The sequence below is a fragment of the Varanus komodoensis genome, unplaced genomic scaffold (assembly GCF_004798865.1).
Source record: "Varanus komodoensis strain SLA01 unplaced genomic scaffold, ASM479886v1 scaffold1, whole genome shotgun sequence".
Taxonomy (NCBI): domain Eukaryota; kingdom Metazoa; phylum Chordata; class Lepidosauria; order Squamata; family Varanidae; genus Varanus; species Varanus komodoensis.
Window position 1 is genome coordinate 114,304,211 of NW_025335268.1, and position 25,722 is coordinate 114,329,932.

General features: G+C 42.5%; 1 protein-coding gene across 1 annotated transcript in view; it reads left to right on the forward strand.

The window, feature by feature from the left end:
• The window catches only part of AK5 (adenylate kinase 5), an 84,967-nt gene extending 60,852 nt beyond the window's left edge, over nt 1–24,115 (forward strand). Inside the window, exons 9-14 of the mRNA XM_044440980.1 lie at nt 2,414–2,456; nt 6,472–6,516; nt 19,303–19,466; nt 20,052–20,168; nt 21,947–22,132; nt 24,005–24,115. Of these exons, the coding sequence (XP_044296915.1) occupies nt 2,414–2,456; nt 6,472–6,516; nt 19,303–19,466; nt 20,052–20,168; nt 21,947–22,132; nt 24,005–24,115 (666 nt within the window). The remainder of the gene's footprint in view (nt 1–2,413; nt 2,457–6,471; nt 6,517–19,302; nt 19,467–20,051; nt 20,169–21,946; nt 22,133–24,004) is intronic.
• Nucleotides 24,116–25,722: the final 1,607 nt, after the last annotated feature.

Sequence of the window (25,722 nt, forward strand, 5' to 3'; positions counted from 1 at the left end):
GAGGCCCATAGATAGCATATTAAAAATAACAAAGATGGGGGAAGGAAAGGGAAAGCAGAGCAGGTGGCAGCTGGAAAAGTTAACTTCAGAGATAGAATCATGTGTATATTATTCCTTTCCCACCAAATCATGGTGGAAAATATCAATTAGCCCAAAAATGAAAAATAGATTGCAGGAAGGGGGCAGTCTGGCCTCATTGACTGACCTTCTCTACATTATACCTACATTTGAGAAGTATGTAACAAAAGAACAAGTTAGATTTATGGATGATTACTTTCTAATCCGGAAAGCTTCTTTTCCAAGCACAGCCAAAGTTTCAGTAAATAAATGTACTGGAAAACTGTAACGTGAACTAGCTTTCCAGGCTCCAGAAGGCAGGAAAGGGGTTAATCCAAGAAGTAACAATATGCTGAAAATACCAGGTGGCAGTCTGGTGGGAATCAGGTGCCCAATGCCTTTGGGAGACGTAGAATTATAGAGTTGGAAGGGGCCATGAAGGCCATCAAGTCCAATCCCCTGCTGTCACAGGACACCAATTCACATCATCCTCCATCTTTGGTTAGGGAGGCAAGAAATCTCCAAATTGGACTCAAAGAGGCAGGAGATAATATGGGATGACTAGTTAACAAGTGGCACCTGGAGTTAATGGCTGGATTGAGAGCCAAGCCCTCACTGACCTGGGTTGGCAGTGGGTAGGGGAAGAACAAAGTCTAAAGTGTTGAGCAGCCTTTTGTTCCTCCTTTGGGAGAGGTTCTGTTTTGCTGCTGTTTCTCTGTATCGAAGACTGCTGTGGCATCCTGCATCTTCTGTGCTGTTAGAAGGTAGAGTTACTGTGACTAGGCTAGGCTGGACATTGTTTGTTGTTTTCTTGTCCGAGTGGGCCAACAAGGGCCCTGTGAGTGCGGTTCTTGGTTGGCTGTAACTTGTCTTTTTGGTGCTGTACAAATCCCCTTCCCCCTCCTTTTCTCCTCTTCCCTGTTTTTATCCTTTTAGATTGTTTATTTTAGACCTTCCACCCTATTTTAACCTTTTACTAAAGTTGTTTGTTTCCTCTGTTTGTTTCCAGTGTCTGGTCCAGGGTTCTTGGGTCAGAGATTTACTGGGCAGGATTTGGCCCAGTTGGCCAAGGGAGTGGGGAATCCTGGCTGGCTTTTCATTACAAATACAACATCCACTGTGTGATTGGTTAACTGTAAACATGACCGATTACTGGAAGAAGAAGAAGAAGAAGAAGAAGAAACATTACCGTAGATTAACTTTGCATTTGTGTTATGGGGTCATTTAAATTGTCTTGGTATGTGAGTCATAAATCACCACATATAACTGAGTGGCTGTATTTCATTTCACTGCAATGTGCAACTTGCTATGAACATTTTGTTAAAGTGAAAATCAATTTAGATTTCATGCACCACTTTACCAAATGAACTACTATAAAATATTGATTTAACTGTGAACATAACTGGTTCATGGAAGAAGAAAATGCTGTAGATTAACTTTTACTGTTACTGAATGACCATTAGCTCTGTAATCATTACTATAACCAATGCATTCAAATAAACAAACGAAATAAACATTAAAGGTAGAGAAGCAGTGATCCAGGGGGATGATGACAATTGGCAGAATTTGGAAAAGCAGCTTATTCCACCCTAATAACCTTCAGGTTAAAATAAATTAAAAAGAATAGGGCATTTTCTGAAGTCGTGTGGATTTTATAGATAGCTACATTCATCATAGGATATTTTTGAAAATAACATTAAAATCAATATACATCTTATATTATAAAAGTGGGTTTTACTTGCTTGCTATACCTGTTTGTTATTTAGTCCTTTATATACCTTCATAATATCTGGATCTGAGGGCACTCTAGTATTGTGTATATTACAAAAAAATAAAAAAGAAAACATACCCTAACAATTACATCCTTAACTATTCAAACATTTACAACAACTTTTCAGTTATTATGGAAGTCCTTTGAAGTGCTGTGCATTATGAGTGAAATTCCTGGCTTAGAGTGCCTTTTTATATCACAAGTGTCTTCCAAACTGCTTTGAACACCATGCGTCACTGTTCTTCTGAACTAATTGACTGGGTTCACACACCATGCTAAGCCAGTGGCAGTATGCCTCTGTATACCTGTAGCTGGAGAACTTCAGCCAAAGGGTGCTGTTCCATTTATATATTGCTTATGGGATGCTGTAAGCAGGTGTTTGGCCTCTGTGTAAATAGAAACTGGACTATATGGAGCTTTGGTCTGATCCAGCATGGTGGTTCTTATATTCTTATCTGTTAACATTGTGACCATAATGTTAAAAGCAGTTATAGTTTGCAAAGCACCTTTCAATATTATTTAGAAATATATGAAGATGTAAGCCATGAAATATTTTTTTCAATATGTCCATTATTTGATTAACAGGCATATGACCAGTCTAGTGTTTGTGGACCAAAGAATGCAGGAGGTGAGTTTGGTGCATTGCAGACTACTGTAATAAATATTCCACAAATCCTCTGTGTATATATGCAGGTCATAGCATGTGGCCATGCAACTAATGTATGCTGAAAGGTGAAGTATGAATGGGCAGCTCCAGTGCTTCTAGTGGAAAGGAGAGAGTGAAAGCTACATATGCGGCTACATTTATTAGTAAGAACTGGACAGTCTAGAACTGGGCAGTCTTTTCAAATAAAAGAATGCAGGTTAGGTCCACAGCCATCCTTAAAGTATAATCTTATGAAGAAAAAAAAAGTCTGACAACTCCCAGGATTCCCCAGCTAGGGAATGCTGGACACTGTAGACTTATTCCTGTTGAAATATGCATGGGATTGTGCTCTTCAAGAGGTCCCATTAATTCCAGTCTGTCTAGTCTGAATATAATTATGTCTGGTTCCAGCTTCGCATGTGCCCAAACAGGTACACATTCCTACATTGTAAGAATAATGAATATGTACATGCAGACATATGTGTTTGTGGACCATAGACAATGATGAATATGTGCATGGGGACACCACTAGCCTCAGGTTTTCAGACTACAGTGGCATCCATAAAAAAATTCCTTGTCCCTACATAGCAGTATTGTGATAAACTCCAGCTACTTAAGAAGTCACATGGAAGCTCTTGCTAAACCCAGCATGCCCTAGTTTCAAAAGAGGACAGGAATTATGGCATGGACTTCTTGAACACAGCTGGAAACTCCTCAGCATGGAAGGAGATGTCACTGGTACAGTTCATGATTATTATCATGCAAATGTTTACTAACTCAGCACCTCCAGGGCTCAAAATGGCATTTAAGCCTCAATACACATAGTAATAGAGTGTCCAAAGATGCATTGACTGATTCCTGAGTAGTTTTTAATCTGGCTAAAGAGACTGTGGGTAACATAATGGCTCCTATCAAGTCTTTGAGTCTGGCTACTGGGTGCACACAACACAATAAGCCATGGAGATTTGTAAGCATATGGTGGCCTCCCATGTTCTCTGAACCCAGCAGCATGGCTGGTTAACCAGTTCAGACAACATGACAAGCCACTCATGGCTTCTCAGCTACCACTGCTTTATTGTGTTGTGCGAACCCGATGTTCATACTGGGGAAAAGAAGTGCCATGGATTTCCATTCCTGCATCAAACCACCATTCAGCAGCAGGAGGGGGCATTCAGCTGCATCTCCCAGGAAGAGGTCCAGCTGAATGCTGTTTCTGCCTACAGTCCTCTACCCTTGATGACAACAGTTCCTGCAGGCACCATACTAGCCACAGGCAGGATGGCAAGCTCGTGTCTCCAGATCCTGAGTGGGCAGTGTAGCACAGGATATTCATCTGTGGCACTGCCACTTGCCTGCATGCCTCCTCTTTGGGAAGAAGGAGGTGCACAGGGTAGGGGAAGGGAACCCAAGAGGGGGAATATTTATTTAATTAATTTAGAATTTTTGTATGCCGCCCCATCGCTTATAGCCTCGGGATGGCTTACATAAAATAAATAAACATAATACATAATAATACAATTAAAAACCAAGAATCACCCTGGCTGCAAAAATAAAACCTATAAATATTATTACGAGTTGTTAAAATATTGTTTAAATAAAAAGGACTTAGCCTGGTGCTGAAAAGCAAATAACAATGGTGCCAGGCAGACCTCTCTGGGGAGCACATTCCATAGATGGGGCACCACCGCAGAGAAAGCCCTCCTTCGGGTACTTTGCTTCCTGATGTCTCTCACGGAGGGCTCCCAGAGGAGGGCCACTGCTGCCGATCTCAAGGGGCAGGAGGGCAAATAAGGAAGCAGGCATTCCTTAAGGTATCCAGGTCCCAAGCCGTTAAGGCCTTTATAGGTGATTACCAGTACCTTGAACTGAGCCCGGACTTCAATGGGAAGCCAGTGAAGCTGGTAGAGGACTGGGGTTATATGACAATAATGCCCAGTCCCCGTCAGCAACCTGGCTGCTCTGTTTTGCACCATCTGAAGTATCCGGACTGTCTTCATGGGCAACCCTACGTAGAGCGCGTTACAGATACCCAACCAGGAAGTAACCAATGCATGTGTCACTGTTGCTAGGCAATCGTTCTCCAGGTAGGGACGCAGCTGATGGATTAGCCGAAGCTGAAGGAAAGTGCTCCTCACCACCACAGTCACCTGAGCTTCCAGGGACAGCTCCGGGTCGAGGAGCACTCCCAAGCTGCAGACCCTGTCCTTTAGAGGGAGTGCAACCCCACTCAGGGCAAGGTCCAAGTCACCTACCCAGGAGCTCGAACCACCCACCAACAGGACCTCCGTCTTGTCTGGATTGAGCTTCAGTTTATTGGCCCTCATCCAGCCCATTACTTCGGCCAGGCACCGGTTTAGTACAGCCACTGCCTCACCTGGATTGGTTGAAAAAGAGAGGTCAAGCTGGGTATCATCAACATATCTTCTTTTCCTAGGACTGTGCTGGCTAGCATTGAACAAAAGAGTCACTTTCCCCATGGCAGGGGGAGGGCATGAACCAACTGGTACTGTTATCTCTGTGCCAACCCCAGGTTGCCCATGCCTCCCACCTGGCAGAACTGGTGACAGGAACAGACAGATGCCCAACTTTGGCCTTGGGAGGCCAGTGCCAGGTAGCTCATATCTCATGTCCCATTTATTTATTTATTTATTTATTTATTTATTTATTTATTTATTTATTTATTTATTTAAAACACTTCTATGCCACCCCCATCGCAACAAAGCCTTGGGGTGGCTCACAACATAAATAAAACATATAAATATAACAATTATACAATCAAAATTAAAAACCCCGGTGACATCTTGGCTTAATTTTTTTTAAATCCTATAAATACAATAAATTAACAATTAAAATAAGTTTTAAATAAAAAGGTCTTAGCCTGGCGCTGAAAAACAAATAGCGACGGTGCCAGGCAGACCTCTTTGGGGAGCACATTCCATAGATGGGGCGCCACTGCAGAGAAAGCAGTGGAAGAGCTGGCTCCAAGCTGAACACCAGGCAACAGAAAGGGAGCAGGCACTTCCCAGCATCTTCCCAGAAAGGAGGGAGGAAATAGGGTGGAGGTTGCTAGGCTGTTCACTTTACTTTCCTTTTGACTGCTCATTCTTGTCCACCACCACAGTCGATGCAGGTGTGACTTGGACTTACCTTCTCTTGACGTACCTTCTCTTGAGGACAAAAAGGCAAGCAGTTGCCCCCTCCCCATTGTGCACTCCTTCCCCAGGTCCCAAACAGTATGTAGCAACTCCAGTAATCCCCCCACACCCCCGTCATTGGCAGGGGCATGCTGGGAAACCAAAAACAGTCATAGAAAGTGCTACTTGGGCAGTTTGCCAGCTTTCATCCAAAAGCAGTAACACTTTTTGCCACTCTGGCCATGGGGCTCTCTAGCCTTTCAGTTTGGCTGTGGCTTAGAATGGCATGGTTTGGATAACACAGTAGGTCACATGAGCTTTTAAAAAATGAGGGCATATCAGGCAAAATGTTCTTAGCAACTCTTAAATTGAAAATTTTTAATATGCACACAAAAGGTTTGCCAACACACACATTAAATATATACCTTTATTATGGGCTATTGTTGCTGGTCGTGAAGTCGCATCCGACCCATCGCGACCCCATGGACAACACTCCTCAAGGCCTTCCTGTCCTCCACCATCCCCTGGAGTCCACTTAAGCTCACGCCGACTGCTTCAGTGACTCCGTCTAGCCACCTCATCTTCTGCCGTCCCCTTTTTCTTATAGTAACAGCTTTAAAAGTGGCCAAGCAACTTAGCAGTAAATTAATACTCCAGGATAAAAATCTTCAGTTGAAAATACAAGTCTGTTTTAAAAAAATGATTTATGCTTGAAATTATACTCACCCAGGAATACATCTTGGTGAATTTAGTGGAGCTTACTTCTTCATAAACATGTATAATATTGCACTGTAATAAACATTATAGAAGTATTGAACTGTTGTACAAGCAGGTTTTAATTTTCTTTTAAAAATTTAATCTAGATTTTACAGAAGACCCGAAGAAATCAAACATAATTTTTGTAATTGGTAAGTAGAAACTTCAGAACCACTATTAATTGCAGCTGGTGTTCTGGCATCATAGTGGAAAAATGTTCACTCTCGATCATTAAACGGTAAAAAAAGTTCCTCTGCAAAGTTATGCAAGTTTATATGAACAGATTTTGTTCTGGTTTAGAAACCCATGCTGTAAGCCATCTCAAAACTATTCACAGCTTGATTACTCTAGCATAAATTGTCAGGAAAATTCTGCCCCTATTATGTTGCATTGTGAATAGAACTTATTATTCCAGAATGAAAACTGAATTAGTCAGTGTTGAGAACAAGGCTACAGATGTTGTTTTTCAGTGTTCTGTATCTGGATTTAAAGAAAGACAGATTGCGCATGAATCATAAAAGAAAGTAAATAACTTGAGAGGAGACAAAGTCTTTCTGTGGAAGGCATTTCTCATGCACTCGTGATTCCTCATTCACAGTAGTTTTCACATGCTTTAGGCAAGGAACCTTCCTCATGGTTTGTAATCATTTTCACACTTTTTACGTGTTTTTCCTTGGCAAGGGAAGTCTGATATAGCCCTGGATAGCAGCATGAAACCGTAATGCAAGGTCCCCAAACTTTTGGGTTTTGTGGACACATTGGGAATATAAGTGATTGCTGCAAGCATCACCACACAATACTTAATTGGTGGATCACTACTTTGTTATCTACCTGTATGTATGGAGTGGGGATTCATCTCTCACACATTACAGTTTGCTCTGATAAATTTGTCCAATTCTGAGAAGGAGGTAAAAGGGCAAAGTGTAGCAGAAGACTTGGCAGTTTCAAGGTTACTTAGTGAAGATTCTTTGGCAGAACATGGAAAAGGAGGGGAACTTTTCTGAGCGGGAGCAGATGGAGAGTCCTTGATCCAGTCAGGTGATGCAGGCAGACCAATTAACAAGTGTCCAGTGTTCCCACCATCTAGCCCTCAAGCAGCAAGAGCCACCCTGAGTGTAGAGTCAGAAACTTTACTGAAAAGAGGGAAGGATGGGAGGTTTCAGTCTGGATACAGCTCTATACATGGGAAGATGTGTCTACCACTTGTGAAAGATAACGCAACTCTGATTTATACTACAGTGGCACCTTGGCTCATGAACTTAATCCGTTCCACAACTCTGGTCATGACCCATATTGGTTGTGAGCCAAATAAAATTTCCCCATAAGGTTCAGTGTAAATAAGGTTAATCCATTCTGTAACAATTTTTTTAAATCACAAAAATTTGAAGCAAATTGACAAAGAACAACAAAGATCGCAGCCATCTCCCCTCCCAAGCACGACCACGATCGTGGCCATATCCTCCCCCCCAGTACGATCGTGGCCATCTCCCCCCCACCCCGAGTGTGATTGCTGTCGCACTCATGCAGGGAAGACAGGTGCAATCGCTATCGTCACCTGATGTGGAGTTCACGACCTGAGGCAATTTTTTTCTGAAATTTCTGTTCGCGACCCAATTTGGTTGTGAAATGAGGCGTTTGTGACCTGAGGTACCACTGTATTCTGTAACCTGTTAAGTTTTAATAAAAGAACTTCACTTCTAAGGTTTTGTTTGAGTCTGCTGGAGAGGGAAAGAGGGAAGTGGACTTGATAGCCTAATAGGGCATCCAACTCTACTATTCTATGAAGTGACCTGCTCATGACAGACTCTTAGACTACATCTTATTTAGCAAAATAATTTCATGTCTACTGTACATTGCCACATTTCTTTAACACAGGACTGTCCAAATCAGCTGCAGTAAAATATAGCTAAGTTTTCTGACAATGTGTAGTTGCTTTGTTTTCAAGAAAGCTTATTGCTTAGAGACAAATTTTGCACTGGATCAGTTTTTAATATTTACTGAGGCATTCACTTTCAAATTACTAACCTGCTTAATGGAAATTAACAAATGGTCAATGTAAATGGATTTTCTGTGATCTTTTGGTAACTAAAATTGGATATTACATTTTGAAGGACTAACACTCATCCTCTATAAGGCAATGGATTCATACAATGCTTTCAATATTTGAAGGGGTGGGACATATATGCCACCTTCAGATGAATTCTTATTTGGATATTTAATCAGCTTTTGTTGAAGCCTAAATTATAATTGCCAGATTCAAACCCATGTTCATATATCAAAAATAAGTATTTTAAAAACTAAAAAAGTTATCCATAGGCATCATATTGAAAATCCCCTTACAAGCACTACTGGAGCAGCTCACCCCTGTCCTAATATGTTTACATAATTCCACTATACTACAATTCACCTAGCATTTGCATACGGGAGATACAGGAAAACAAAGAAAGAAAAACCTTTGAAAAAGCTTGTTTAACGGATCCAATCTTAATCAAGAATCTAGAAGGCAAAGCTTCAGAAAAGTGAAAAATTAAAGGCTTCATGCAGAAGAATCCAAAGCAAAGAGGAAAATACTTTAGTATACAAAAATGAGATATTTTGCATTGCATCCTTTTTTGTAGCTAAAATAGTAACCAAAGTTAAAGCAACAAGGTCTGCTTCAGTGAAAAGCATTGTCTCTATGATGGATCCAAAGAAAGCACTTTAGTCCATACATGCAAGTCATTAACTAATGGTGAAGCAACCCTGATAGAAAAAAGAAGGTAAAAATGGGCCAAACTGAATAGGCAAAAGCAAGATTCATAACATGACAGTCTTCATTCTCAGCTAGAGTCTTGTAGGCATTTTATGCTCAAAAGACACCATATAGCATCACAGCCCCCAACTTTCACTCTTGTTTTATAGCAACATAAATGGAGACAGAACTCCTTGCAACTCCATGATGCATAATAAGTACTGAAATGATGAAAAATTGCTATGGCAATCAGCAACATATCACAAAGGAAAATATGAAGGTTTTTTCTTTTGATAACACCTGAAGTGCTGTGTTTTGCATCAGAACAGTCACCAGGCATTTGCAGCATATTTTCCATAATGGAATAATTTTCATTGGCACCCCAATTCTCAAACAGGAGTTGGACAAAAAATATACTCATTTTCAGACAGGAGCAAACCAATGTTTCTCTTTATGAAGTGCACATTTTCTCTAACAATTTAAAAAAACAAAAAAACATGTTATTCTTAGTATTCTTAGCGTGTAAGTCTATGTACACTTATGTTGCAGTAAGTCCCAGAATTTTGTTTTTATGCCTGTCCACTCAGTCCTTCTTGATGAATCCTGACCACTTTTCTTGTTTCTGGTCTTTTACAGAATTTAACATGTCAAAATGCATTTACTAAATTCTACAGCAAGTATGATTAGTGTTGGGCATAGAAAAGGTTGACCTGAGTTCAGATTCCTGCTCAGCTACGAGGTTCCCTGGGTAACTCACTAACCATCCCTCAAACAATGAACATATAAGGAAGACCATGCCACCCTGATAGGGCTTTGGGGCAAGTAGACAAAAGAGTGTAGTTGGAGGAGGAGGCCCGTTGCAAAATTATTCTTTGCAAGGCTGTGGCTGATTATGAGCTGAGACTTGCAAAGAATAGCAGGAGCAACAAAAAGGGCTTCTATCGACATCTAAATAGCAAGAGGAAGTGGAGACAGGTGGTGGGACCACTTAATAAGGAGGAAGGGGATCCAGTGACTGATAGAAGGGAACAGGCACAGATGCTAAATGACTGTTTTGCCTCTGTGTTCTCTCCAAAGCAAGATGGGGGAGATCTACATGGAGGATTGGATGAAGTCAGGGATTTAGGGGCACAGATTAGAGTAAACCCATAGATGTTGAGGGGCTCCTCGGGGCACTGGATATTACAAAGGTGCTGACCCTGATGGGCTTCACCTGAGGGTACTTTGAGAATTGGCAGGGGTACTCTTGTGTCCATTGGCCTTCATTTTTGAGGCCTCTTGAAAAATGGGAGAAGTTCTGGAGGATTGAAGGGTGGCATCAGTGGTTCCAATCTTCAGAAAGGATAGCAGAGGGGATATGGGAAACTACAGGCCTGTTAGCCTTATGCCATTTCTGGGAAAGACAATGAAAGGCTCATAATAGCAAGGGATCTAGTAACCCTAGATAGGGAAGGGAGGTTGATGGCCATGTAACATGGCTTCTGCAAAAACAGTTTCTGCCAGAGGAAACTTGTGGAATTCTATGACAAGGTTTCGAGGTGGCTAAATGGAGGGGGTACGGTGGATGTGCTTTACCTGGATTTCAGCAAGACCTTTGACAAAGTGCCTTATGATATGCTGGTTGAGAAATTGAGGAGTTTTGGGATAGAGTGATGCACTGTCTAATGGATTAGGGCATGGCTGACAGATCGAAAGCTGAGGGTAACTATTCATGGGGAATCATTGGGATGGTGGCCAGTGACAAGCAGGGTCCCCCAGGGCTCTTTTCTGGGACCAATCCTGTTCAATCTTTTCATCAATGACCTGGAAGAGGAGGTGACAAGTCTGCTGATCAAATTCACAGATGATACTAAAATGGGGGCAATGGCCACAACTAAGCAGTACTCTGGATCCAGAAGGATCTGGACAGACTATGGAAGTGGGCAGGGAACAACAGGATGGGGTTCAATGTGGATAAGTGCAAGGTCTTACTCTTGAGACACAGGAACAGCTGTCACAGGCACAGGATCTGGGACAAGTAGCTGGAGAGCAGCATTTGTGAAAGGGATCTTGGGGTACTTGTCAAGAGCAAGCTGAACATGAGCCAGCAGATTGATGCAGTGGTTAAGGAAGGAAATGCCACCCTTGGATGTATAGGCAGAAATGTGATTTCCAGATCAAGGAAGGATACTGCTCTACATGAGTTTGGTGCACCCACAATCGGAGTAATGTGTCCAGTTCTGGGCTCCACATTATAGGAGAGACATAGCTAGGTTAGAATCATTTCAGCGCAGGTTCACAAAAATGGTAACTCAGTTGGGAGGGATGACATATGAGTAGAAATTGAAAGAACTTGGTCTTTTCAGCCTGGAGAAGAGGCGACTCTGAGGTGATCTTTTAGCAACTCACAGGTATGTGAGGGGATGTCATGTGGAGGAGGGCCGTGATCTATTCTTCCCTGCAGTGGAGGGCAGGATGCGTTCCAATGGAGCAAAGTTCAAGGAACCAGGCTTCAGGTGTGATGGCAGGAAGTACTTCCTGACATGGGCTTCCAAGGGAGGTGGTTGAGGCCCCATCAATTAGGGTGTTCAAGGAAAGATTGGACAACCACATGCTGGGGATTACATGAGCGGAGCTGACTGGAGCCAGGGGTCACACTAGATGGTCCAGGAGACCCCTTCTGACTCGCTTTGTTTCTATGTTTCTAATCATGGTTGCAGAATCTCAGGCCTGGAGGCCAGATCAATCTCTTTGGCATATTCCTGATGCCCACACTTTCTTCTTTCTGTCCATTCATGATTTGGTGGATTCCTGCCTTTTTTTGCATTTTTTAACTATTCGAAAAGGCTGAACTGACTTTTCTAAGGCTTAGTTACTTGCACTAAAAAAATCAAGAAATATGATGTTGGTTAGGCAGGGGTATTTTGTAGTCCTGCAGGACTTCATATAGCAGGCAGCACTTTGAAAATGATTTAATGTATTCATTTTACATCTTGCCCTTTTTTCCTGCTAGAAACCCAAGACTGCTTACAGAATCCCCTCCTCTGAAATCCATTTCATCCTCTAGAAGTCAGCTCAGATTTTGGAGTGCATGTGCTGTACTGTAAAGAGAAAGGTCACCATCTCTGTGGCAGTGGAAGTTTCCAGCTACATTTTGTAAGAGAAAGATGCTGACAGGCACTGTGGTTACTTGGACACCAGCAGCCAAGGAATCCAGGGCTACGGGCCTGCCTGAACAAATTAGAATCAGGAGAAGCAACTTCCTTAATTACCCGCAGTAGACAGGAAACTTTTATTTTCTATGAAAGGCAGATTTTTCTGCCCTACCCAGATAAATTGGACAAATGTGGTATCTTACACAGATCCTAATTTACAACACCTCATATTGCCCTGAATATGAATAATTTTATCTGCAAATCAGCTACTCAGTGGTAGCATCAGTTTTGAACCATGTATAGCAACCTTCTCAATATTCTGTCCTTCAGCTCTAATAGTCTACAACTCCCTTAACCCCTAATGATGGGAACTATATCCAGCACATCTGAAAAGCACCAGACTGGGGAAAGCTTGTGTATAAACTTGTTCTTCACAGCACAAACTGTGAAGAATACTTTCCTAATTTAAGGTTCAGGAAAGTTGCCCATGTCTTTTCAAATCTATGATTTGAGTTACAAAATCTAGGATCTGACTTACAAAATTCCAGGATACAACTATGCACTGCACTGAGGATATGTTAATAGTTCAGCAAGGCCTGCTGAAAACCTGTTACTTCCTTTCTGGTGCCTAAAGTATTATTGGAAAAAACTTGCTATGAAGATGTAGTCATTGTGATTTTTCTTTCCTCCTGCAAAGGGGGACTCAGGTCTCTGAATGCAGATGGGTAATAAATAACTAGACCATAATCTGGGTAGCTGAGCTACAAAAAACTTGTCCTATTTGCAATACATAGAAATTGTCCTGGAATCACATTTTCTTGTTTTTTGTGTTGATCACACACATATGTTCCAAAGCATGGTTTTGGGATTTAAACAGAACTGGGATTTAATCTTTGGACCAGACTTCCCCAAACTGGTGCCCTCTTGATGTTTTGAATGGCAAGTACCATCAAGCCCCAGTGAGCATTGCCAGTTCTCCAAATTCGAGGGAGTTTTGGTCTAAAGCATCTGGAGGGCACCAGGTTAGAAAAGGCTGTTCTAGATCTTCCTAATACATGAAGAACTTCTCAGAAGGACTGAAACAGAAATTATATACAAATGCATGTTATTCAAAAAGCCCTTTTCTCTACCACAACAAGCAGTTTTTGAAGGGGGACATAGGAAGCATTGATGTACCAGAATGGAGGGCCTTTCCTCACACCCTGATTCATCACGCAAACTCATACACCCCAACTGCTTTCCCCCAATGCATTCTTTTTGGTGAGGAGTGGAACTTTTGGAGGTTTAAACACGGATGAATACAATGTCTAGTTCAAGCTTGAAAAGTGGCCTTGTTAGGGAGTAATAAATAAATATTCAGTATTCACATTAAGGACACCCTCTCCTGGGGCAGCTCAAGATTTCATGTTCACTATGGCAGCCATGGGACTGTCCCAACATGTCACTGGTCCAGTGAATGTGGTGGGGCATACATGTGACTTGGTCTTCTCAGCCAGATTGAGGATGGTGCTTTGAGTGTGGGGGACTTTGACTTGGTCCCTTTGTCATGGTCAGATCACCACCTGCTTAGATTTAGACTTATGGTGGCTTTCCCCCTCTAAAAGGCTGCAGGACCCATTGAGATGGTCTGTCCCTGAAGGCTAGTGTATCCACTGGCTGGTGCTCCTGTCAAGGCACCGGTCACTCTGTGGAATATGGAACTGACCAGAGTGGTGGACATGACTGTTCCTAAGTATCTGCTCTGTTGTAGAGCTCATACAGCTTTGTGGTACACTCTGGAACTGAGAATGATGAAACAACTTAGGAGACAGCTGGAGTGCAGATGGAGGAGAACTCCCAGTTAATGCAACAGAAACCTGGCATGTGCCTTCAGTTGGGTATATTTTGAGGCAGTGGGGGCAGCAAAGAAACCTCTCTACCTTTACTCAATCCTCTCTGTGCTATCCAGCAGAGCTTTTAAAGTTGTTGAGGGTTTATTACACTCTTGCTCCAGGGACACCTTGGAACCATCTTTGGCCTTCTGTAACCTATTCACCAAAAAATATCTGTTGCATCTGCTAGAGCGTGGACTCTACAGTTACAGCAATTGAATCAGTGCAGCTATCGAGAGCGTAGTCTGGTCCAGTTTTGTTGGATGAGTTTCAGCAGGTACAGCTCAAGGATATGGATAAAGTGATTGGACAGGTTCATGCAACCACCTCTGTACTGAATCCTTACCGCTCCTGGCATATAAAAGCCAGCATGGAAAGTTTAACCAGCTCAGTCAGGGAGGTCATCAATGCCTCTTTGTGAGAGGGAGTGCTCCCATGGTGCTTTATCAGGGCAGTAGAGAGAGCATTTCTCAAGAAACCTCCCTTGACTGAGAAAATTTGAACAACTACAGGCCAGTAGCAAATATTTCTTTCCTGGGCAAGGTTCCAGGGAGGGTGGTTGCCAATCAACTTCAGGTGCTTTTGGATGAAACTGATTAACTGGAAGCATTTCACTTGGAGTTCAGGCTTAGTTTTGGCATGGAAACAGCCTTGGCTGCCCTGTATGATGACCTATGCTGAGACTGATACATTTGTGAGATACATCTGCAGCTTGAATTTGCAGACATCACCTGCTACATGCTGTGGTGGGCTGTGGTGATTGAAGGTCAATTTATACAACCTCCCTCCATTCTAAAATTCTTCGGCTTTGATGGGAAGCCCAGTTTTGCTAATCGAATAATTTGTTTTTCTCATTGCAATCTGATCCTGTGTAGGATCTTAGATGGAACTTAGGAACTTAGATGGAAATGCATCCTACTGGATTTCAACTGAGCTAAGTATCTAAATGTAGAATTAGTTTCAAGTGTGAACAAACTTTTCATAAACTAGGACACACATACAAAGAAAATTTAAGAGAAAGAATGCCATAGGAAGGGAAGAGCCCTCGTGCCTACTGATCCTTTATCCTCAAAGCAGTTGCGAAGCAGCATATGGTGGCAAAACAGAGCAAGAATACAATGGTTCTTTCCTGTTAGAAAAGCATTTATGTCAGTCTTCTGCTTGCTGCTGCTTTGCTTGGTTGCTGCCATCTAGTCATCTCTGAACTATTCCTTTTGTTGTTAAAATAGGCTAAAATGCTTTAAGTACTGGAGCATGGAATTCATTTAAAAACATCTTTGGTGTTCACCATTTTTTCTTGAAGATATGGGGAATGTATTCTATAACTGAAAATTTAGATTTCCTTTGAGGAATAAGAAAGAAATGAGAAGAAAATGGCAATTCAATGGCAATAGCTGTGCTTTTGAGATTATTTTATCAGTCGATGCAACTGCATTTTGGGCTCTTTTCTCAGGTAAAGTGTATTATTACTGTGAAGAAAGTGGAAGAAGAAGCAAAACACACACACACACGTGTGTGTGCATACACACACCTCTCTATTAGCTCTTGTTTCTTGGTTATCAGATTCCTCATTTTCCATAACATAAAGGGCAAGCTTCATATCCAGCCTTTGTAACATGACATGCTGTGGGTGGCAATTAGATGTTTCTTCTCTGCTGGTGTCTATTGCTTGTTTGGGCACTAGAAATTATTGGTTTCTATTAAAATATGTCTGTCCAAGACAGTAGTGGGCAGTACCCTACATGTAGTCACAATGGCTACAATTTCTCATCAAGGGTGTATTAGATTCAGAGTGTGTATGTTGCTTGTCACAAGTGAATGTATAAAAGGCAGTAATTTCTCCACTGCTTACTGGCATAGCAACAATTGCCCCCAGTGTTTCTCAGAGACAAGAATAGAGCTACCACAGGGAATTAGGTAAAGCCAATGGAACTGTGGTTTCACTGGTCTAAGAGTCCATGACAGTTCTTCATGGTCTCTGTTCATCTCATGTATGAGCTTTTGCGATTGCACAGAATCTAGAATCAAGAAAAGCTTCTAAAGCCAAGTGTTCAAGTTGTGGGTGGGAACCCCTCCCAATCCTGTTCCCAGAAAGCCATGAGAGGGGTTCTTGCCCATCCCCTCAGTTCCTATGCAAATCACCAAGCGTCTCAGACTGAGGGGGTAGGAGAGGGGTGGCCCTCTACCCTTCCAGGCCCCAAGCATCCCCAGGCAAGGAGAAGGGTGTTGTTTAAACAGGATGACAGCAAGCAGGGCCAGAGGGTGGGTTGTGTGAATGCACAGATGACCACTTGAAGAACCATAGTTACAGGTAAGCAACCAGCCTTTCTTCTTTATGGTCTCTGAGCATCACACATATGGGCAACTGGCTAGCTTACCTTGTAGAGGATGGTGGGAGCTGTCATCATTGGAGGATAGAAGAGAGGACAGACCTGCCAAAGGCACAGTCTGCTCTTGTTCAGATGTCCAGTCTGTAGTGCTTGAGGGGATTGACCACTTGGCTGCTCTGCAGATGTCTTGGAGTGGGGCTCTGGCAAGGAGGGACATGGAAGTGCCTAAGACTCAAGGGGTGTGGGTCCTGGGTCATGAGGAAAGCTGGAGACCAGTGATCTCTAAGCCAGGTTGCAGGTGCCGGCAACCCATTTGGATAGTCTCTATGAGAAGACAGTGTCCTTTTTCTTCTGCCCTTTATAGCATACAAGTGGCAGAATTGCTCAGTTCTGGACTTGTAGAAGATGAGCACTCTTCTGCCATCAAGTAGATGTATTTATTTATTTATTTATTTATTTATTTGGGTATTTTTTACTCCACCCAATACCCAGTGGGTCTCAGGAGGGCTTACAATTAGATGCAGAGTAGACACTATTGGCATGGATGGGTTGACAAAGAAGGCAGGAAGCACAACGTCTTCATCAAGGTGGAAGGTGGAAGTGACCATTGGCCTAAAGGCCAGCTCTGGGTGGAGAATAGCCTTGTTCTGGAGGTGCTGAGTCCATCCCTGAAGTGGGTTTGCAGGAATGGGAGGATTTGTTCTGAGACAGTCAGACTTGTCAGTGGGCAAATGTGATGAAGACATTCCACTTAGCCACATAGGATTTTCTTCTGGATGGCTTAAGGGCTGCGTTCAGTATGGTGGACACCTTGGATGGTAGGGTCACACTTATGTGTGTGGTGGAAACTTCAGGCTAGGAGGTTCAGGATCCTGATGTCCGGATGGAGGACTTGACCCCTGTCTTGTGACAACAGATCATGGGTATGGGGGAGGGAGGAGTAGTTCCCTTGGGAGAGCCAGAGGAGTCGGGCAAACCTTGGCTGCCATGGCCACCAGGGGGTGTTGAGGATGAAGTTGGCTTTGTTCCTCTGGATCTTGGAGATTACCTTAGGGATCAATGGGAAGAGTGGAAATAGACTGGAACCCTGTTCTACTTATTTTAGGAGGTTTCTTGTCCTGCCCTGGAGCACAACTGTGGGCATGTAGTGTTTCTGGATGTCAGGGTCTTGGGCAGCTTCAGGGCTCCGTCTGCTGGCCATGGACCAGCATAACAGCCCTGGTAGTTGCAGGATTACTCCCTCAATCTACTGCAGCTACCAGGGCTCTCATGAACACCACCTGGGAGCCCTGGGGGAAAGCTATATAAGAACTGGTTCTTTCTTGCAGAAGATGCCTTGGCAAGGAAGGTTCCCAGATTTGCTGCAGTGGTCCTTGTTTGTTGTGCCCCTGCTGCTGCCCGACCACACTTTTGCCTCTTGGACTGGACTAACCTTGTTCTTCTACTTCTGGAATGGAACTTGGCTGTTGGTTAAGATTTGGATTGGACTTTAGACTCTAGTCTAGCTGCTTGGGGTCTGGTACCTGTGCCAGGTAGAGTCAGCTGTCCACACCCCAGATATTGACACTGGGGTACTGATGGCAGTCTCCACTGGCTGTGCAGATCCTGCAGGACCATCTCACTCAGCTCCTATCTGTAGGTGTCTAGGCATGAGTGTCTGAGGGAGTCTGCCAGGATGTTGCCTTTGCTTGCCACATGGATCACCATGAAGGTGATACGTCTGGTGATGCACCAAGCCCAGATAGCTGTGGCAAGATTGGTGAGTGGGATGGAGCATGTGCCCCTTACTTGTTGATGTAGTACAACACCAATTCTGGACACCATGCAGGTACAAAAACCCTTATGTATGAATGCACAGATGACCACTCAAAGAATAACAGTTACAGGTAAGCAACCTGCCTTTCTTTGCATATGGCCACAGGCTTCCATTTTACTGCTATAGGTTCTGTTCAGAATTAAAAAGCTGAAGTAAAACTCTGAATTTAAATTCAGTGGGAACAATGGGGAAAAGAATGTCAGGACTCAGGCTGAGCCTGCCTTTCCTGCCTCTGTTTCTAACAGTCTACCTCCAGGTGTCTCTTGGGATGCATTTGCAGCAGCCATCACTGAAGTGCACCTGATGAAATTTCTGTTGATGGCAAATTGGCATTAAGAAATCACACTAATCACTCTAAATTACACCTACATTTAGAAGAGTCTCTACCTGTCCTGACACTGCATCCCAATGTAAATAAATGGGATGCATCAAGCAGCAGCTGGGATGGTGGGGGAAGATATTAAAATAAGGCATAGCTCTGTCATTTACAAAACTGGTTGCCTGGAAGTGAGTCATATTTGTCACAAGCAAGTGATTAATTGCAAGCCTGCACTACAGAGCTCCTTGTGAAATGAGGAAACAATGAGTACCTTATTCCTTAGCTCTTGCTAACCCACCCCCCTCCAGCTTTTTCCTTTTGACTTTTATAGGCCTTGCTAGTAGTGAAATAGTGTTACAAGTGCCAGCCCAATCTACCTCACAGGGCTGTTGGTGTGAGGATAAAATGGAGGTATGTAAGCAACCTTGGATTCCTCACGGGAGGAAAGCAGGTGGGATATGAATACAATGCAGTAACAGCAACAACCGCTTTCCTTTGCCGCATCCACATCTTCTTTGAATCTCCTTCCTTCACCCAAAAATAAAATATTTAAGTTAAGAGGTAAAATAAGTTAAATCTTAGCTATTTGCATTGTCTACTGAGATGTTAACAGTGCTTGGTGCATTCAAAAGTGCTTTCTTTTGCCCACAGCTCCCCTTATTAACATTTTATTTTTTTCTTCCACAGTGAGTTGGTTGGTCTGTCTCTAATATCAGAACTTGTGCTTACTCACAAAGGTGGCCCAGGTTCTGGCAAAGGAACACAGTGCAAGAAAATAGCACAGAGATATGGATTCACACATCTGTCCACAGAAGTTCTCATCCAACGTGAAATGTCATCAATATCAGAAAGAAGTAACATCATAAAAGATAACATGGAAAGTGGTGAACTTGTACCAGGGGTAAGCCATGATTCCCTAGAGAAGATACTTTCTATAACAGAACCGTTCATGACACACTTCAAAAACAATGCCAAAAGTAGAGATTTCAGTGGAAAAAGATAGGTTCATTATGAATGTCAACCTTTTGAAAGATTTAACTCAAGGAAACTAGTCATGGCCTTTATGAACAACACATTTCAGAAGAATCATCTGCATTGGTCAAAGATAGTGCCTTCAAAATGTGTAATATTAAATATGTTAGCCCTCATGGTACTGTAGAATTTACTGTTGTCCTCATGTAAATTATTTTAAAGGTTTCCACAGATTATTGTATTTACAGAGAGCTCATACTCTGTAGCATAGTGAGTCTGTCAGTCCAGCTCTCTTTGTCCAGTAGTTCTATAGCTGGAATCTGTTTTTCTAACTGTAAAAATGTCTGTGCCTAGAGGAAACAGGTAGGAACTTCAGGTAATAAGAATAGGAGCATAGTACATATGCTTGAAGAGATGACCCCCAAAGGGGGGAGGGGGGAGGGAGTACAAGCATAAAGCACTCGAACTTTCAAAGTGAGCCCTAAACAAAATTATATTGCATTTTTCAATTAAGGATATTATTTTGGAGCTCTTTAAAGAAGCTGTAGTTGCCAGTATGGGAGACACAAAATGGTTCCTGATTGATGGTTATCCCCAAGAACTGAAGCAAGGTGAACAGTTTGGAAGCCAGGTGAGCATTGCCACTATGCAAAGGGCATCTGTTTTGCATACAAAAGATCTAGGTTCAATTGTTGGCTTCTCCAGGTGCAGCTGGTAACCACTGGACATCTGCTGCCAGGCTGTGAGTGAGTTCGCATGACAAGCCGTGGGTTTTTTTGTGTGTCATCAAAACCCTGTCATGGCATTTCTACACGATACGTTTGGTTATACAGATCACAAAAAGAAACAGTAGCCTGCTCCATGGTTTCTTGGTAGCTTGCTTGTTGTGTCATCCTACCTAAAACAAAGCTCAGCATGGTACTGAGGCCAGAATCACAGAGCCTCTTGGCAAGAGTTACCCATTGCCACTCCTGCCAAGTGGCTAAACAGAGAATGCCACTGACAACTGCTGTTTGACACAACTGTCCAAATCCCTGGGAGCTGTGTGCAGCAACAGATTTTCCCTTGTTGCCCCTTTATGTGCACCAAAGCAAAGTGCTTCACACTGTTCCTTGTGAGTCAGTGACAGAAGCAAGAAGTACCTGGGTAGCACTGCAGAAAGGTGCAGCACTGCTCAATTGGTTCTTCCTCTGCCCACTGACAAGTCTTTGACCATCTCAGAACAGATCCTCCTCTTCCTCTGCCCCTTGGGAGGTGCTAGAGCAAAGCACTTTGCATGCAAATGAACAAGGGTGAGAAAAAGCTGGGCAGCTGGGCCTGGTTCAGGGCTGCACTTCACAGTAGCCACTGCTCTTTCTTGCTCTGGTTTTCCCAAGAGATGTCACTAACCTATGAAGCCAGGGCAGAGGGGAACAGCTGAGCAGCGCTGCCCCTTTCTGTGGCAACTGCACAGGTGCTTCTTGCTCCCACTGGTGACTCATAAGGAGGAGCACAAGGCACTTCACTCTGTGTGCCAAGGGGCGGGGGATCAACTGAGTAGTGCTGCTCCTTTCTTCAGTGATGCCCAGCAGATTTTCCCCCACCTGTAGCCTAAGCATGGATCAGGCACCAGCTCCTACTTAAATAGTTCCATCTGGAGCAGGTGTGACCAGCTCCTTGTCCTCTCAGCTGCACTTCAGGGTATAAGCCTTCTTTGTGCAGCAGGGACTGCTTGACAGCTCAGCTCACGACTGCAGCTATCCAAGCAAGCAGTTTCATTCCTCCCCATGGTGTCTCCTGGGATACCATATGGAGGACTGAGGGGGAACAAATTACTAGATGGGGGGAGAGTTGCTATGCTGAGGCTGATCAGTTAGCATGCTGAGCCTGGTGGAAAACTTCCACACTAGAAACATTCAAAAAGAAACTGGACAGCCATCTGAGTGGTGATGCTATAACATGATGTCCTGCAACAGCAGGAGGTTGGACTCAATGGCCTTCATGGCCCCTTCCAACTCTAGAATGTTATGATTCTATACTGAGCAAAATGTGCCACTAGTCTCACTCAATGTAAGGCAGCTTCATATGTCCTAATTAGGAGTTCCATTTGCAGCTCTCTTGATGTCTGTACCACCAGGTTATTGTAATGATAGACCAAATGTCTATGAGCACACAGGGCTACCCTCATGCCACATTGGGACATAAAGACACATGTGGCAACTGGAGAAAGATGTAGTCAGCATATCAAGAAATCACCTGTATGAATCTTGTCTGGAAAATCCCTATATATTGTATGCATTCTGACATTACTCTCATGAAGGAAAAAACTGTGCTGAAAATAGCTTTAAAAAAAAATCAGTAAAGGGAGGGATTCTTCAGCCAAAGAAAGGCTTTGAAGAATCTGGACACCCTCTCTTTTCTTAATTTCAGATTGGAGAGCCATCTCTAGTGCTCTGCATGGATTGTTCCTCTAAGACAATGAGCAGTCGCCTTCTGAAAAGAAGTAAAAGTAGCCTTGAAGATAATGCTGAAGCCATAATGAAGCGCATTGAGAATTATTACCAATCCATTGAACCTGTGATCACATTCTATGAAAACAAAATTCCACTGTTTAAGGTAAATGGTTTATAGTGTTATAATAGTACTATTGTTCTTTCTCTCCCTGAACCAAAAGGTGTTCAAGAAAATGAATTCAATTGTATATATGAATGTTTATATGTATATATGAAACTGATATATAGATATAGGCATAGATATAGGTATAGGCAGGGCTTTTTTTGTCACAGAATGTACCGGAACGGCATTCCAGCACCATTTTTTGATGGATTTTTCCACGTGTGAATCGCCCTGTCGGCCATAGCAGATCGGCGGCAAAAATCATTAAAATTGTGCATGCAGGCTGCTTGTGTGTCCGTGCTGGTTGTGAGGGTCCTGCTCGGCTTGGGATGCTGCTCAGCTTGGGATTGGTCGTGTGGTCACGCGCTGAGTGCTTACTGCCGGCGGCGACCATTCTGTTTATGTGTATGTAGAGTGACTGGCTATGTGCAAAAGGTAAATAAGTTCTTTATTTCAAAAAAAGTTGGTGAATTGAAAATCTTTTTTAGTGTAAAAGTGTGACCCCAAGATGTGAGTTCCGGCACCTTTTTTTTTTTTTTTTTAGAAAAAAAGCACTGTATAGGTATAGGTGTGAGGGAGGGAGAGCGCCCCAAAGCTTTGGCCCAGTTTTGAAAAATAAACACACCATTTCTCTTGTGAAGTAAATAGTTCCTTTTCTTTCCATCATACCTGGCCAAATACAATCAATATGTTCATCTGACAAAATTTTATTTGTTTATCTAAAGCTATTGAATAATGCCCTGTTGAAGAACTGTTCAGAATGTTGTGCTCAGAAATCCTGAGGTCACATCATGCTAATATTTCAAACAAGTAGAAAATAGAAATGACAGTACTGACAGGGAAAGCCGTATGAGGCAAGACTGAGTGAACTGGGTCTTCTCAGCCTGGAGAAGAGGAGACTCCGAGGGGATCTGTTGGTGACATATAGGTATGTGAGGGGGTGTCACACAGAGGTGGGTAGAGACTTGTTCTTCCCTGCAGAGGACAGGTTCCAGTGGAACCATGCTCAGAGAACCAAGGTTCAATTTGGATGCCAGGAAGTACTTCCTGACAGTTAGAACCCTGAGGGTATGGAATGGACTTCCATGGGAGGTGGCTGAAGCCCCATTGATGAGGGTGTTCAAGGATAGGCTAGACATGCACATGGTAGGCATGTCATGAGCAGAACCAGCTGGAGCCAGGGGTCAGAGTAGATGACCCAGGAGACCCCTTCTGACTTGCTCTGTTTCTATGTTGTTGTTGTGGGGATCTTGTTGAGAGCAGCCGGAAGAGAATGATAGAAGCTTCTTTGAGTTCTTTAAAAGAAAAAGCTGAGATATAAATCAAATAAATGAAATACAAAGTACTCCAGCATTTGATCAGCTGTTGCTCCAGTTTCTGCTTACAGCTTAGTTCAGATGCAAGCATTACAATTCACTTTCATATCTGCATTGCAATCAAGACATGCAAGAAAATGTTAGCTTGCCCTCCTAGTAGAATGCTATCTGTTCAAGATTCCACCCCCCCCCCCCCCCCACCAACCTGGTTTCCTAATTTTCTTCTGCTCAACACTTCATTCCCTGGGTGCTGAGCATGATCAGATTCCTGTTCCTTTGGGGTCCTCCCCTATCTGCATATGTACATTGTACTTTGCAAGTCTTAAAATTTTATTCAGTGGACCCAGTTTGATTCCAGTCCTGTAGGCTGGCCATTTCTAACACAAGCCTTTCAGGTGTTTGACAACAGCTTCCAGCATCAAACCTGGATGGCATTGATTTGGGGGGAGAATACTGTAGGTCCTTACCATCTGCATTTGCAATTAGAAGGACTAGGGTGTCAGAATGGCTTCACGTTTGATGTTTAAATATCTGATGCAAAATCTTTTTTTAATAGATAAATGCAGAAGGAACACCGGAAGAAGTTTTCCTTGAAACATGCGCTTCACTTGATGCTTTTCTGACTAAGGAAGGAACAGCTTCTCCTAATTCAGCAAACACAGTGTAATCGCAGTGCTCTTTTTTCTCATGACACACACACACATTCACTCAGTGGTCCTCAAAAAATGCTGTTCAAAGCAATAGCTGCTATCTTGAAAGATTGGTGCATGATGTAAATGTAAACATTTCTGTAATCTGTGTGATGCACTAATGATACACTTGTACTGTGTGTTGTTGTTCAGTTTGTACCTCACAGGTTAAAAAGCAGCATGGTGAACAGCAGTTGATTTATATAAATCATGTCTTATACTTACATATTACCTGCTATATTATAAAGCAGGCTTCCCTACCCTGGTGGCCTTCGGAAGGATTTGGACTGCAATTTCCAGAATTCCCATACAGCAGGACCATTGACTGGGAATTCTGGGTGTTGCAGTTCAAATCTGCCTAGAAGGCAAAGGTTGGGAAAGACTGCTATAAAGTCAACAGCACTGAGTTCCCAGTTAACAGAACTTATATAACTTTGCATTTGTTTTTGAAAACAGACAACTCAATTTGACGTTATTTGAGCTTACTCTTTGTTTACAGTGCTTGAGAAATTGCTTTTCTTCCATGTTAGTTTTGTTATTGATGGAACCTGACTGCAGTTAAGTGGCAGTCATTAATACAAAGTAGCACGAGATGGGGAAATCCCAGAGAAACAGTGTAGATACATTGCACAACACATAGATTAAATGTGAAGCAATTTACAAATGTGATTACAGGGTCTGCTATGGTGTTAACATCAAGATGGGTATAAATGGTCTATGTATTTATAATGCTTTAAAATTTGCAGTGATAATGTTGGAACAAGTTGTCTGTTAAAAATATCCAGTCCCAAGTATTGCTCATGTTCTTAAGATATATGAACACTTAAGGTAATTGTGATAGCATCTGATGGAAAAATTATAAATGTATGTGTGTTTGTACTGAGATAACACATGTTCTAAACAGTAGGGGGCAATCATCAATATGTATGTTGGTTAGTGAACATTTAACAAGTAAATTTGGATACTGTAATTTTCAGATTAAAACCCTGAGCTGTTAACTTTCATTACCTAATGTTTAATGTAATGGATTAAAAATGTGAAAAAGAAGCATTATTCAAAGAGACTTCACTTTAAATACACATTTCCACATACTTTGCTTAAGCAGATCAGACAGCATCTAAAAAGTTGGGTTTCCTGGACACTGAGCAACTGGCAAAATTATTTTAGTATTCTTAGGGATTGTATCCTTCCACTATTTTTTGCATGCATGACTCATCTCTCTGTCAACAGTGCATTATCAATGAACACTTGAAGATTTGTATTTTTGAAGCTACTTCTCTTGTAATGAAGATGTAATACAAATAAAATACAAATAACTAACATTAAGGGTAGTTATTTTTGCTCCACAACTTTAGACTTGTTGAATACAATAAACTACCCATCCAAACAGCCAGTGTTTTAAATTTCTTTACCTGTAAATCCTGCATTTTACCAACATGCTTGAAATTTGCATTGTAAACAGAATCTGTGACATATAATAACAAAAGTATTTATTTATGAAGCTCTGTCCCTATATGACAACTGATCCACATCTTCTGGAACAAGTCAAACATGTTTAAATAGTTGTCAAGCCATGTCAGAAAAT